This window comes from Leptonychotes weddellii, chromosome 10 (assembly GCF_054177405.1).
Source record: "Leptonychotes weddellii isolate Sample4059 chromosome 10, ASM5417740v2, whole genome shotgun sequence".
Taxonomy (NCBI): Eukaryota; Metazoa; Chordata; class Mammalia; order Carnivora; family Phocidae; genus Leptonychotes; species Leptonychotes weddellii.
In genome coordinates, this window is record NC_138378.1 from 13072969 (window position 1) to 13087795 (window position 14827).

Consider the following 14827-nt stretch of genomic DNA (forward strand, 5'->3'; position numbering starts at 1 on the left):
ATCCAGGACAAGCCCTCTCCACCTCCACCCTCCAGCCAGCAGGACACACAGAGGAAATCCAAAGCTGCTTCTTGCTGGGGGAAAGGTTGAGATCCCTGGGTTGAACCAGCATGGTCTCATCCTCACCATGAATCTTTGTGCAGGGCCTATGTGTGACTCTTCCCTCTCCTTGTCCTACAACCTTCCTCCCCTCCCTTCCACTCCCTTCCCCTCCCCTCTCCTCCCTTCCTCTCTGCTCCCACTCCATCTGCTACTCCTCCTGGCTAGGCTCCCCCTCAGTTGGCACAGCAGGAAAAGAGAACAGGATGGTTTATTTTTATCCTAAGATACTGCTGGGGGGGGGGAGGGGGCACCATCTGACCAAGAAGCAGCAGCTCCTGTAGCAGTTGGGAGGTCAGAAGGAAGTGGGAGGCTCCCCGGGAAGGAGCTACAGATGTAGGCTCCGGGGAGCAGGAAGATCTGGAAGGAGCAGCATAGGACCAAGAGTGGCGAGCTCTGAGTGGCGCCACTGAGAATTGCTGTGTGACCACAGGCAAGTCCCTTCACCTCCCTGGGCTCCCATTTTCACCTCTGTTAAAGAGGAAGGGATCTGGACCCTGCCTGCCCTCAAGGCTGTTTTTTATGAACATGAATAAAATGAGGAGAGTGCTTTGCAAACACAATGCCAAATGTGAGCACACGTGGAAACCACCCAGGGAAGGGCAGCAGCCTGGGGATGTTCTTATCCTCAGAAAGTGCCCCAATTCTGTGAGCCTGGCAGCAAGTTAAACAGCTCATGTCACCCAGCATTTCCACCCCCGTTTTCCTTTATACATGTTTGATGACTTTTTTAATTACATAAGGATTATATGAACTCACTCTCTTTTGGGGGGAAAAAAGTCAAATCTTCGTTTAACCCTTCCCAACCCTTCTTCCCCAACCCAGACATTGCAACGCTTGAAGCTGTGAGTTTTCCGTGTATCCTTCCAGAACACTTATACCTACATATACATTGGTATGTTATGTTTATACACGTATCCGTGAATGATATATCCTATTGTTTGGGGGTATGTGCTTTTAAAAAAAAAGTTTCCATACCCATCATTCTGCAACGTGCTTTTTTTTTTCCACGACAGTTTTTGAGATCCTGTTGCATAAATATATTACAATTTTATTTAGCCAGTCCCCTGCTGATGGACAGTTAAGTGGCATCTAGTCTTCCACCGTCACAAACAACGCCGCAACGGATATTCGCGTATATGTCTTCCTGGGCTCCTAGAAACCACCACGATCATCTCTGGGCACTGAACTGCTGGGTTGGAGGGTTTGGTGGATATTATTACTACATGGCCGCCAAAAAGTTTCGCCTCCATCTTTAAAAGCAAGTTGGGAGATGGCCTGGGCTCCGGGGCGGGGGTGGAAGGTTCTCTGTCTCTGCACACCAGGGGTGCGCGGGGGGGGGGGGGGTGCCCCGCCCCCTGACGCCCAGCGCAGCAGCCCCCGCGGCAGCTCCAGGCTCCCCAGGCTCGGCGGCCCCGTCTTCCCCTGCTGCCACAGTCCTGGGCACGCACTGCTTCATACTCGCTCCTGCACCGAGATGCGGCTCTCTTTGCCGTCCTCCTGGGTCACCGGCTGGCAGCCGTGTAAGGTCTCCTGCACCGGAGCAATGGACTGGGCGGGCATAGGATCCTCCTGGTTCTCCACGGGGCCCTGACACATAACCTTAGGGTAGCCGAGGCGTGAGGTTACACCCCCCCAACCCCCAACACCTCCAGTAGCCCTTCCCTCAGAAGGAGACCCCTCCCCCAAACACAAGCCCCTTCCCCTTTCCCAAAGGGAGGGTCAGTGCTGATTCAATGGGTGCCTCCTGCCCCCTGCTGGCCAAACAGAGAGTGTCAAGAAGCTTCCAGAGTGGGAGCCTGCGGATCCAAGGAGCTGCCCCTCCAGACCCCACCCAATGACTTGGCACCAAGGCCCCAGAGACATGGTTCCCCACGTATTAAAATGCCAGGAAACATCAGATCTTGCCAATGGTGCCGGGGCTGTTCTTGGGGCGGGGCGGGGGGGGTGGTGAGCTCCGGAGATGACAGAGGTTGGTGGTGGCAGGGAGGGAATGGGAAGAGCCCTCCCTGCAGCCCAGCACTGGCGGTGAGAGCAGCTACTTCTGCTGCCTTCCCAGGGACGACAGGGGCAGACCCTGAAGCAGTTCTCCTGCCACAGAGGCAACAAGGAGTCAGGCTTTCTTTCCAGCTTGCCAAAACCCTGAGCCAGTGCCCGGGGCTGACCTACCTTAGCCTCTTGCTTCTTGGCCACTTTTCCTAAAGAGAGAGAGAGAGAGAGAGAGAGAGAGAGAGAAATGGGATGGGGAGTTGCTGAAGCCAGATCAGGAAACAGGTGGCCACTTCTGTACCTTCTCCTCCCTCCCTCCTTTCCTCATTACCTCCCCACCTGGGGACTCACTGACACAGGCGGACACCAACAGGACAGCAAGCAGGATCCCCATCGTGATGGGGATCACCACCAAGGCTCTTATCCGAGGTGGGGGACCTGGAGAAATCAAGACTTCAATGATGGGCCCCCACCAGCGGCACCCCCCTACCCCCATGCCTAAGGCTGCTGCACCTTGCTGGACTCTAAAATCTTTCAGTGGTTGAGTTCATCTAAAATCTGACGATTCAAACAGGTGGCCCTGGGAGAACGTGGCTGGATGTGTTTAGTGTGACCAGCACATTAAAAAAGAATTCTTGAAATATTTGCCAACTTTTTAAAATTGGGAGATGGCATATTTAGAGTCAGGATATCTGGTTTCTCTTAGAAGTTCGGAAGATCCAGCCCCACCTGCCACCCCTTACCAGAACTGAGGAGTGGTAGCTGTCTCCACCGGCTGCCCACATGCCCCATCCCTCCCCACTCTCTGCCCAGCGCTGAGCTCCATCGGCATTTATGACTGCACTGTGGCCTTTGTTAAAGAAGCATGGAGAGAGGGCGCCTGGGTGGCTCAGTTGGTTAAGCGACTGCCTTCGGCTCAGGTCATGATCCTGGAGTCCCGGGATCGAGTCCCGCATCGGGCTCCCCGCTCAGCGGGGGGTCTGCTTCTCTCTCTGACCCTCTTCCCTCTCGTGCTGTCTCTCATTCTCTCTCTCAAATAAATAAATAAATAAATAAAATAAAAAAATTTAAAAAAGCATGGAGGGAAAATTAAAGTAATTCTTGGACCTGAGTCTCTATCCTAAATGGGAAAATGAAAGATGCATGGCAGGGACTAGGGTAAGGCAAGTGAAGCATTCACCTTGGGACAAAATCTAAGGGGACACCAAAAAAACCCAGTAATCAAGAAAAGTAATATCTTAATGTCGTGTTTTGAAAAATCATATCAATAAACTATAGCTTACAGGCCGGCTGCCTTTTTTTTTTTTTGAGATTCATTTATTTATTTGAGAGAGAGAGAGAGAGAGAGCGCACACAAGTGGGGGGAGGGGCAGAGGGAAATGAAGAGAATCTCAAGCAGACTCCCCTCTGAATGGGGAGCCTGACAAAGGACTCGATCTCACGACCCTGAGATCATGACCTGAGCCGAAACTGAGATCATGACTTTGAGCCAAAATCAGGAGTTGGACGCTTAACCAACTGAGTCACCCAGGTACCCCTGGCTATCTGGGTTTTTTTTGAAGTTTTATTGGAACCAGGGCTGGGATTAGACTGAGGCAAGTGAGGAAGGGCTGGATCACATTTTTATGTCAATTTTGATATTTTGTTCATTATGGGCTTTTTTATACATTAGCTTTGATTTTTTTTTAAATGTATCAAATGTTATTTATCTTGATGACTGCGTTTTTCTCACACCCCCTTTAATACTGCATCCAAGGCAAGTGTCTCACTCTCCTCACTCCAGTCCCAGCCCTGCCAAGAGGAAAGTGAGTCTTAAAAAACAGAGAGAGGGGCGCCTGGGTAGCTTAGTCGTTAGGCATCTGCCTTCAGCTCAGGTCATGATCCCAGGGTCCTGGGATGGAGCCCTGCATCGGGCTCCCTGCTCGGTGGGAAGCCTGCTTCTCCCTTTCCCACTCTCCCTGCTTGTGTTCCCTCTACACTGTCTCTCTCTGTCAAAAAATAAGTAAAATCTTAAAAAAAAAAAAGAAAGAAAAAACAGAGAGAGTGTCTTAGTCTTAACCGTAGCTTTTCAACTCCTCAACATGACCTGCCTGGTCCCTGCAGTTATTTGAGTCTGTGATCTGTGCTGTAGGCCAACCCATCATTCTAAAATCAAAACCGAGGCCCTGAGAGAAACAGTGTCCCAACATGCTGGTGCTTGAAAGGCAGGGTGGCAGAACAGCATTGCTGGAACACCTTGAAAGTGCAAGAACCCGTGCCAGGCACTTCCCCCAAGTTGCTAAGGGAGCTGCTGTTATCATCCCATTTCACAGATGAAGAAACTGAGGATCAGAGTAGGGAAGTGACTTGCCCAGGCTCCACAGATAAGTGGCAAAGCTGGAATGCCTCAACCCCCAAAACTGCCCTCTCCTCTCACTTCACCTGTTCTCCCTCTTCCCCCCTGCCCCCAGCCCGGTTGTCTCTGTGTGCCCCTGTGTTCCCTTTGAGCTCCCTGCCTCCCGAGGCTGCTGCCAGGGCCCATTCTCCAAGACTCACCACAGACAGCATCCGTCTTGCTAGTCCCCACCTGAATCTCCATCAGGCCTTTGGTCTTGCAGCTGTGCACAGACAGATGTGCGTGCGTGCACACACGTGCACACACACACACACACACACGACACAGACACAGAGAGAGACAGAAAAAGACATGAAATCTCCCCAACCATAAGATTTCCAACCCCACAGGGAGACCGTCAAAACCAACAAGTTCAGGTTCACCGAGCACATATTGTGGGCAACCTCCTATGCTGGTTATTATGGGAATGACACAGACTCTGTTCTTACGGAACTCATGAGTTCAGAAAAAAAATTGCTGCACACCTTGAAGGAGGAATAATCAGAGAGTCTCTATAGAGTGCCATGCTTTGTCACATAGGCTGAAGTGAACTGGGAATCATTCAGAGAAGGGGAGACCAAGCCCACAATGGCTGGAAGAGACGGGTGATGAGTCAGTCTAAGGTAGGGCTTCTCAGCCTCAGCACTACTGACATTTGGGGCCACATAACTCTGTTGCAGGGCTGTTCTGTGCACCGTAGGATGCTAAGCATCACCCCTGGCTTCCACCCACTAGATCCCAGTAGCAGCCCCTCCCCAGTTGTGACAACCAAAATGTCTCCAAACATTGCCAGATGTCCCCTGGGGAGAAAAATTGCTCAGTTGAGAACCTCTGGTTAAGGGTCGTCCAGAAAGACTGTCCTAGGGGAGATCTGAGTGGCCTTGAAGGATGTAAATTTAGAGCAGCAATACATTCTAGCTGAAGCAGGATAACATGATTTGAGGGATTCGGGGGGGGCATGCCAGATGGTGTGAGGGAACTAAGGAAAATTGGGCTTTAGGACCAGATCGCTGGTAATCAGCCGTGAAGGTTTCAACCGGATCCAGCTGGTAAATTACATCAGCATCCAACCAGATGACCACACAGTGACAGCACTCAGGGGGCCAGAGAGCTCACAGGAGGAGAAATTACGGACAAGTGGACAGCCAGGAGGCCCATGCAGACATCTCAATATGGGATGATGAAGACGTGGTTCCAGGAGGAGTGGGGAGGAGTGGACAGAAGAAAACATCGCCAAGAAAAATACATCTCAAGTGGGGGAAAAGGTGAGAAGCTACAAAGAAAGCATCTATATAAGAGTGCTTAGGCATCTACAAGTCACTCCTATGTTTCTTTTCCTCATGCCTTGTGAGATGAAGGGCATTCCCATTTTCCAAATGAGGGCACTGGGGCTCAGAGGAGGGTCACACACTTATGTGGGATCATATCTTTTCTAAGCTGCACTGACGCCAGAACCCAGTGCTCTGATTCTACTAACCCAGCTCCCCTGGGTATCATTCAACATCTATCAGTAAAGATTTACTGAGCACCTACTGTCCACCTGGCATTGTTCTAGGCATAAGGAATGCATCGTTGGAAGAAAAAAAAAGCCAAGTCTCTACACTAAAGGAATTTGCAGTCTACTGGAGCAAGGCAGATAGGAACCAAATAACAAAGTACTGTATGGAATGCTAGTATTTGTGTGGAAAATACGTGAGTTTGCATGTGTGTGCATTTATTTGTTTGTATGTAGAATCTCTGGTAGGACACACAAGGAACAGAAGTTACCTCCAGGGAGTGGGTGAAAGGAGACTTATCACCATAGGCCTCTTTGTGCCTTGTGTCCCACGAGCCTGTCTCACCCATTTTTTAAAATTAAATGTAGAAAGTTAATTGGGCACATGTTGAAGGGTATTCCAAGCAGGAGTGTTGGATACAAGAGAACGAACAGTGTGTTGAGGGGATTGCAAGTAGCACGGGGGAAGAAGTCAGGAAACGGAGCTGGAAGGTTGGGGGCCCATGGGAAGGAGTCTGGGTTTCGTCCTAAAGGCACAGAGAGCCATGAAACATTTTAAATAGGGAGCACCATGATCTGAAATACACTGTAGAAAGCTCACTGTGGCAAGAGGGTGGGGGGAGAGAGCAGAGGCAGGGAGGCCGGTGAGGAGGCAAAGGCACCATCCAGACCACAGTGATGACCGTGAAGATCCTGAGAAGGAATCCCAAAACATCTAGAAGGCCAGATGGACAGGACTTGGTGACTGATTTGGGAGGGACCATGGGACAAATGCCCAGACCCATGGGAGTGTCTTCCCAGAGGGTGAGAGGGGCAGGCAAGTGAGCCCATTTGGCGCCTGTGGGTCACCTGCACGAAGGTGGACCGCCGGTGGTGGTATATGACTGTCTGGGACCCAGGAGACAGATCTAGACAGGAGATGTTGTTTGGGAACCATGGATACAGATGAGATGCTCAGGGGAGGTGGGCAAAGTGACTGGGGAGTAGAGCCTAGAACTAAGGCCAAGGAAACCGGGTAGGAGGAGCAGAGGAGGGGTAGAAGGAAAGCAAGAGAGGCGTCACAGTGCCCCCAAGAAGGGAGTTTGGTGAAGACTGAGAGATCAGCAGCGTCGGTTACCACTGAGACAGAGCAGGCAAAAAAATGCTGAGAAGTGGCCTTTTTGGTCAGCCACGAGGACACTCTAGAAGTTCTCTAAGTGCACAAGTGCGTGGACATGGGGAGCAGGGGCTGAAGGACAGGAGGCCAGATAGAATGAAGTAGTCCTACGCCCCTCTTAGGGCAGGAAACACAGAGATGGATCCTTGTACCTTGTCCAAGGGTGACACTTTTCCAAAGCAGATGACACATTGGAGAAGAAGCCGACGGGGCAGGGATCGCAAATGGTATCAGAAACCCCTGTAGCTGGAAGGGAGGAGGCAGCATTCGTCATCACAGTGGACCACCTGTCCAGCTCCCAAGAGAATGGTGGACAGGCAGGGCAGGAAGAACTGCCTGTTTCAAGGGCTGTCCCCCAGCACAGAGCTTCCCCGGTGGAAGCCTCCTCCCCCACTGCCCTCCCAAGGCAGACACCCAGGGCTGGAGGCCGGATGAGAAAGGTTCCGTTTCCTGCTCACCAAGCAGAGATCCCAATGCAGGCGGGTCAAGGCTGAGTGCCCACTGCCCAGCCCCTCACCCGGAGCCTCAGCTCCTCTCTCCTGCCTGCAGAGCTGACTCCCAGACAGGCCACGTACCGATCTGCTTGACTCCCAGCCCAGGGGGGCACAGGCTGTGCAGGGTGCAGCTCTCACAGGTGTTGCTGGTACAGTGGAGACCTTCATTGCAGGTGCAAGTGGTGTCTGTTTCTGAGGTGCCCTCCCTCTGGACCCGGAGCCCTAGGTCTGAACAGAGATGGCAGGAAGGATGGGGATGGGGACCCCTTAGCAGTCATGCTCGGGGGATCTGCTCCTCACACGTCCTGCTTTTATTTTCTGAGACCCTCTTCCAAGGAGGGATGGGGATCAAATTATTTAACAACCCGTACAACCGAGACTGCAACCAATCAGAACAGACCTGGGCTATACAAAAAAAAAAAAAAAGCAATGGCTGCATTGTCAGGAATGAGCCAGACTATCAGCCTAGCTCCCGCGCACCCCTTCCCCAGCAGCCCACGCACTGGGATCGCAGTATTTGTGCTGGTGACAGCGTCTCTCTGAGTTCCAAGTGCCTAGGAATTCGCCTGTTTTGCAGCGAGTGCATTCTGTGTTGATGGTCTCTGTGCAGTCATTCACCAGTTTCTCTCCTGGAAAACATCGGGAAATGAGATGGCTCCAGCCAGCTCAATGAGTCAGACACTTATCAAAAACTGAGCAGGCTGGGGTTTAGGGTGGGGGGTTCAAAGATGACTGTCTCGGACCCTTCCAGACTTCATAAACTGGTGGGGGCCTTGGGAGAAACAGGAACCCTAGTGCTGGGTAGTGCAGAGAGGGAGCCCAGAACATTCTGAGAGCAGGGCAGCGATGGGAAGAATCCCAGGGGTCATTTAAGACTCAAGTTGACAGCTGACACATAGGGTCTGCATCTGCCAGCAAACCAAGAAGGGTCCCACTATGGGGCCAGGGGGTTGGCAGCTCACCTGGCGGACACAAATTACAGCACTGATTGTTTATTAGGTATTGCTTTTCTCTGCATGCAGTGTGTTCTGGGTGGACCTAAAAACAGAATGGGATGATTTGAGGGGATCTTGAAATCTCTGCTGCAGCTTCTATGGCAGGATGGTGGAAATCAGCCAGGACAGAGGTTAGTACTGAAGTGAAGTCCAGAGCAGAAAAATGAAGCCTGCATATTATTTGGTGTGTTTGTTTTTAACTAAACTGCCAACTGATGTGATTATAAAAGGACCCAGAGGATCGGCCTGGCATTTCACAAAGTGATTGCGCTGGAACATCACAATATTCTCTGAACTAAACAGATCTGCTTTTGGCTTGACTCCTGAGTCCCTCCTCTTCCCAAAGACCAGAAGCACATGAGGGCTCCAGTATCTCCCCTGGAGTCCTGAGGCTGGCTGGCTTCAGCTGGTCCTAGTTCTGGCTGGGGCTATATTTAGCACTTGGTGGCTTCCTTCTATTCTTCTGTTGCCCACCCCTTTCCCCTCTCCAAACCCTCATCATCCGATCCTCTGATCATCCAACCCCTCCCTCATGAAATGCCAGGACTATGAAGCTGGAAGGATTAAAATCCAATGCGTTTGCTTTACAAATGGTTAGTCTAAGGACCAGGGAGGTGGGGCACTTGCCCAGGGTCACACAGCCATAGAATCTGATGAGAACTCAGGTCTCAATACTGCTCCCTCTCCATCAACTTAGGTCTTGCCTGGGCTATTTTTACTCCATCCAGGTACCACCCATGCTATTAATTACTTCTCATTAATTTAAATACATTGATTTTTAAATATAAACCTTATATCATTGCCATGAGAGAAGAGCCAGTATCACTTCTCATAAATAAAAGGTAACCCTAAAAATAAATTCAACAGAAGCGCAGCAATGTTATTAAAAACCCAGCTAGTCGCTCTGCTTGCTGACAGTCCTCCTCTCCAAGCCTGCTCTTGGTTTTTGTTTAAAAAGGAGGATTAGCAAGTGCTGGAGAGGTTTTAACTTTATTCTAGCTCCAGAGACTTCCTCCATGAAAAAAAAAAGAGAGAGAAGTATTTTAATAGAAGTGTAAAGTGAATTTCTGTTGTTTAGTTCTATATCCGTGTGTTCCCTAAAATCATGCCACACTTCAGGAACAGCCAGTGAAAAGAGCACAGGCTTGAGAGTCAAACAGCTTAAGGCTCCAATCTTGCCTTTGTATCGCTCACTACTTTGCTTCTCTTAGCCTCAGTTTCCACATCTCTAAAATGGGAGTAGTGCCCACTCACAGATAAGGTTGTGAAAATCAGAATGAATATACGTATACAGCCTGGCCCAGTAGCTAGCACATAGTAGGGCTCATTTAAATGGCAGTTTTAATTATCATATATATGTGACTATCTGCTGGGATGACTAACACCCTGGATTCTGCCTAATTGGTGGCTCTCATTCAGCTTGGGTGAGAAAATTACTTACAGAGAAGCATCTTATTCCAAATGGGGAAGGAAATATAAAAGTCTGTTGCTTCCACTACCACATCCTGTGAATGTTCTTCCTGCAACCCTGTGGACCTTCCCACCAGACTCCCAGAGCAACGAATGTCCCTTGTGCCATTTTCAAACCCACGAGAAATACAGCTCCTTCTCTGAAAGTTTGTCAATCCCCAGCTCCCACTCCATAGCTCCAGTCCTTCTGACACAAAGAAGCTCAGGACCAAGGCTTGGAGAGGCCGGCTCTGGAATCAGGCAGATGTGGATTTATATCCAGGTTCCACCTAGCTATGAGAACTTTGGCAAGCTATTTCCTCTCTCTGAGCCTCAGTTTGCTTATCTGTATAATGGGGGAGTTGAAAAAAATCAGACCAAGAATGCCTGTAAAGAATTTCGCTCAGAGCCTGACACATGGGAAGCTCTCACAAACAGCCCCTGCTATTTTTGCCCCCACCCAGTCTCTACCTGGAGCCAAAACTGGCAGTGTGCTCTTGAGAAGCCCAGATCACCCTTCACGCTACCTCCCCTGGCTCTTCCTCTAATCCCTCCTATAAGAATCCTCCTCCTCCTCCTCCCTCCAGCTTCACCTTCTTCCTGCCTCCTTTCTTCCTAAGAACCATTGCTTAGAGTGAAAATGAAAGTTCTGGGACCAAAGCAGCTTCCCCACTGACTCTTCCCCTGCTGCTGACTCCCCTCTCCAACCCCTCCATGGGTCTTTCCTACTCAGACTTCATGCCAGAAACTACAGCCCTTGAAAGTAGGGGGAGGCCGGAGGGGTTGGGATGAGAAGGTCAGGTACTTGGGGGATTCCCAATGAGGAACTACAAAAATTCATTTAAACAAAAAGTGAGTCAAGTGTGGGCTTCTGAAAATCCCGGAGACATGCTTGGTTGGGCATAACAGACTTTCTGGTGCCTGGAGAAACCCCGGCTGGTCTCCTAACCCTTTCTTGGGTCCCATGAACTATTCATCTCCCCCCAAGAGGTCTCCTATATCATCTTAAATTAGAGAGGCAGAGACACAGCCTTGGGTATTCCTCCTAGGTTGGATCACTCAGGATTTGGGAGTGGGGGTGGGAGAGTTAAAAGCTCCTTGCCTTCTCAAAGAAGTACCTGGGCCCCTGCACCCACCCTTGTTCCCACAAGATGCCCTGGAAGAAGGCATCCCCAGGTGGCCAGGATATGATAACCACTCACAGAGGCTGGCATCTGTCCGCAATGGAAAAGGGACAGGAAACCGGCCAGACCCGCCTCTTCCCTTGCCCGGCCTCCCTCCTCGCCTCTGAAACCCATCACCAGTCTCCGTGCGGCCAGCCTCTAAAGCAAACCCAGACTGCAGCCTTTTGACCAAATAAAAACTTGAGGCTCCCCAAATCCCAACGCCATCCACGCCATAGGTGCACGTTTTTTGCAGCGCCCCCACTATGCGCCCTCTGTGGATTCCCTGGGACCCCAACCTGGAAGGAGACAGAGGTAGCCTACCTCGTACAACCAGGACCCGGGGTACCTTACCCAGCTTCTCCACACACCTGTCTGTCTTCCCAAAATCAGCTAGGAAGGTCCCTTTCCCGAAATATTGCTTCTCTTCCCATTCCCCACTCTCAAATCCCCAAATCCCCTGTCGGGTCGGAGCAGAAACTCAACTCACGGCGGTCAACAAGGAGCCCCAGAAGAGACAGCGCAGAGGCAAAAGAACCATGGCGAGGTGAATACCAGGCGGCAGAGTAGGGGCGCGGAGACTGGGCCTCTAGTAACTCCCCCAGCCCGTGCCCCCCGCCCCGCCCAGGAAATGGGCGGGGTCTTCTGGGACCAATCGCGGTCAGCTTCCTTGGGCGGGGCGGAGCTCCTGACGACTCTTCGCACCCGGATTTCCCCTGGACATTCCTAGGAGTCTAATTCTCCCGGGAGTTTAGGGACGCGCTTTTGGCGCGGGGGAGGGCGCGTGGTCCCAAGAAGAGTACTTCCTCCTCGCCCCTGGGGCTCAGAGGCCAAGCTGAAGAGGGCGGGGCGCTAGCAGTCTTCCCGGAGAGCTAAAGGAGAGGAGACACCCACGTGCTGTGAAGACGTCCCAGGGACCCCCCCTACGGTTCTCCCCCGCAGCCTCCGGGAATTCCGGCAGAACCGAAAGTGTCCGCACCGCGGATGGAGAGGCCTGAGGAAGTTCCCCCCATCCCTGAAAACGGGAAGGCCACAGCTGGGGGTGTGGGGAAAAGGAGGGCGTTTCAAGGAAAGGAGTTTACCAGCTTAAAGTTTCGCTCTCTTTCAAAGGAAATTCCCTCGAGTGGGCGCAGCGTCCCAGCCTCCCCATCCATCCATCCATCCATGCATCCATGCGTCCCCGCCAGAGTCTATTCCATCCCGGTTCCCGTCCGGCGGCTGGAGATAGGCAATTAGAGTAGTACATCAGCCTTTCGTGGGATCGTGGGACCCCCCAGGAGTATCTCAGGGGACTTGGGACCCTCTCGTTCTGTAGAAACCCCCACACCCTGTGCCTACATTTCCCGGGTTCTGGCCCTCCAAGCCATTCTTCAACCAATGTTAACACTCTCTACTCCACAGCATGGAACTCCTGAATTCTGTTCTGGGCTCTGACTCTGATGGGTTGCGTTCGGTTGAGCTTCTGTTGTCCCCAATGGAATCTGAGGAGCTTGAACTAGACAGTTGTTGGGGTGATGACACTCCAAGTTCTGCATTTCTGGGCCAGGCCAAAAGGCCTGCCTGCATAGATCAGGGAGGATGGGAGAAGAAGGGGCTGCTAACCCCATCTCCCTGGCTTCTGCTGCAAAGGGCACCCTCCTTTCCAACACGTGCCACTAATTCAGAAGCTCATCATCTCTCGCCTGGGCTGTCTCAATGGCCTCACTCATTCACTAGGTACCTGTTGAGCCCCTACTATGGGCCAGCAGGCAACTCCCAACTAACCGCCCCGCCCCGACATTGTTCATCCTATTGCAGTTTTCTTTGCAAACCCCAGATCTGATCTGATCAGGACACTTCTCTGCTGAAAAACCTCTTTGGGCTCCCATCCTCAGGATGGTCCAAACTCCTTCTCAAGACATAGAAAGCCCTTCTGCACTCCACCCCCACCTGTCTGCCCATGTTCACTGCCTGCCATGTCCTCCCATGCACACCGGTTTCCACCATGCTCTCCTTCTCCCCATTTTCAAACAATCTTTTTACTGTGTCTTGCTGTTTCCTTCTTTCCCCTCTCCTTCCTGGAACCAGTTTAAATTTCAATTCCTCTTCAGTTAAGCCTCCGCTTAACTCCCTGAGACAGAGGTAGTCGCTCCACCCCACCTTACCCCCCCACTGCAGCATTAGTGTGCTGGACTAGAACTCCATCTGTCTGGCCCCACTGGACTGGGAGCATCTTGAGGGCAGGACGGAATTCATCCCAGTCCTGGGCATGTAATAGGACACCAATACACACTTGCTGAACAAATAAATGAGTAAGGGGGTTCAGTAGCTTCTCATTCCCAGCACACCCTCCATCAAGAAGGATGTGGGGGAAAAAAAAAAAAGAAGGATGTGGGGACAGGAGGTGCAAAGCTGGTTGGTAGTCCAACACACCTCAAGCTGGTGGTCAGACACCAATAAGCCAGGAACACTTGAAATCAGAGTCCAGAGGACTGCACAAAACCCATCCAAACATGCCTGGGATGAAGAGAACATTAAACTCTCTTTTCCCTTTTTAATCCACTTCAAAAAGCAAGTACAGTTTTAATTCCTTTGGGGGGGGGAGGGCGTTGCTATAATAACTTCAGCCATTACTTATTCTTTATTTGCTTGATTCCAAAATTGGGCCCTTCACAAAACTGCCCTGGGAAGCCAGTACACAGAATTAAAACATTAATTATATTATATAAAACGTATCATAGCCACAATTAAAGCAGCTTAAATTAATGTGTGAAAGAATAAATAGTAGCCTTCGGGTTGCCCCATGGGGCGAAGACCAGATAAGATAAAGGGAAGATATTTTAGTATATGCATATCCAAAGGAGATGTGTGCTGGCGGGGACATGCCAAGAGAAGGCATAGAATCTTCCTGGGCTGAGCAGAATTACGCTGGAAGAGGAAAGAGAAAAGATGATTTATGGGGAAGGTGGGTTCAATGATAGGAGTAGGGCAAAGGACATTCCAAAGAGTGGGGACCCAGGATTTTGAATAACAGAAAATGGCCTTTGCAGGGGAGTGGGGGTTCCAGAGCCACGTGGATGGGTAAGAAATAGGCCTGGAGGTCAAGTCCACAGCACAATCAGAATCTGGTGAGCAGATGATTCTAATACGCAAACCCCATTGTGTTGCTCTTAGATTTTTGTTTGTTTGTTTGTTTGTTTTTATTATGTTATGTTAATCACCATACATCATTAGTTTTGATGTAGTGTTCCATGATTCATTGTTTGCGTATAACACCCAGTGCTCCATGCAGTACATGCCCTCTTTAATACCCATCACCAGGCTAACCCATCCTCCCACCCCCTCCCCTCTAGAACCCTCAGTTTGTTTTTCAGAGTCCATCGTCTCTCATGGTTCGTCTCCCCCTCCGATTTCCCCCCCTTCATTCTTCCCTTCCTGCTATCTTCTTCCTTTTTTTTTTTTTAACATATGATGTATTATTTGTTTCAGAGGTACAGATCTGTGATTCAATAGTCTTATACAATTCACAGCGCTCACCATAGCACATATCCTCCCCAATGTCTATCACCCAGTCACCCCATCCCTCCCACCCCCCACCACTCCAGCAACCCTCAGTTTGTTTCCTGAGATTAAG

The 14827-nt window shown here is 50.8% G+C and overlaps 1 protein-coding gene across 11 annotated transcripts; it reads right to left on the reverse strand.

The window, feature by feature from the left end:
- Positions 1–1129: 1129 nt before the first annotated feature.
- On the reverse strand, positions 1130–11853 carry CD40 (CD40 molecule). 11 transcript variants are annotated; one of them, XM_031034999.2, is made up of 9 exons: positions 11705–11853; positions 8570–8645; positions 8111–8236; positions 7689–7835; positions 7266–7359; positions 4624–4685; positions 2440–2526; positions 2269–2297; positions 1130–1689 (listed from the first exon to the last, which is right to left on the reverse strand). In XM_031034999.2, the coding sequence occupies exons 1-9, from the start codon at positions 11753–11755 to the stop codon at positions 1555–1557; spliced, it is 807 nt and encodes a 268-aa protein (XP_030890859.1). In that variant the 5' UTR covers positions 11756–11853; the 3' UTR covers positions 1130–1554. The 11 variants fall into 11 exon arrangements, with proteins under 11 accessions (XP_030890859.1, XP_006739830.1, XP_030890857.1 ...); XM_006739767.3 differs by having other exon boundaries at positions 1130–1701; XM_031034997.2 differs by having other exon boundaries at positions 2428–2526.
- Between the last annotated feature and the right edge of the window lie 2974 nt (positions 11854–14827).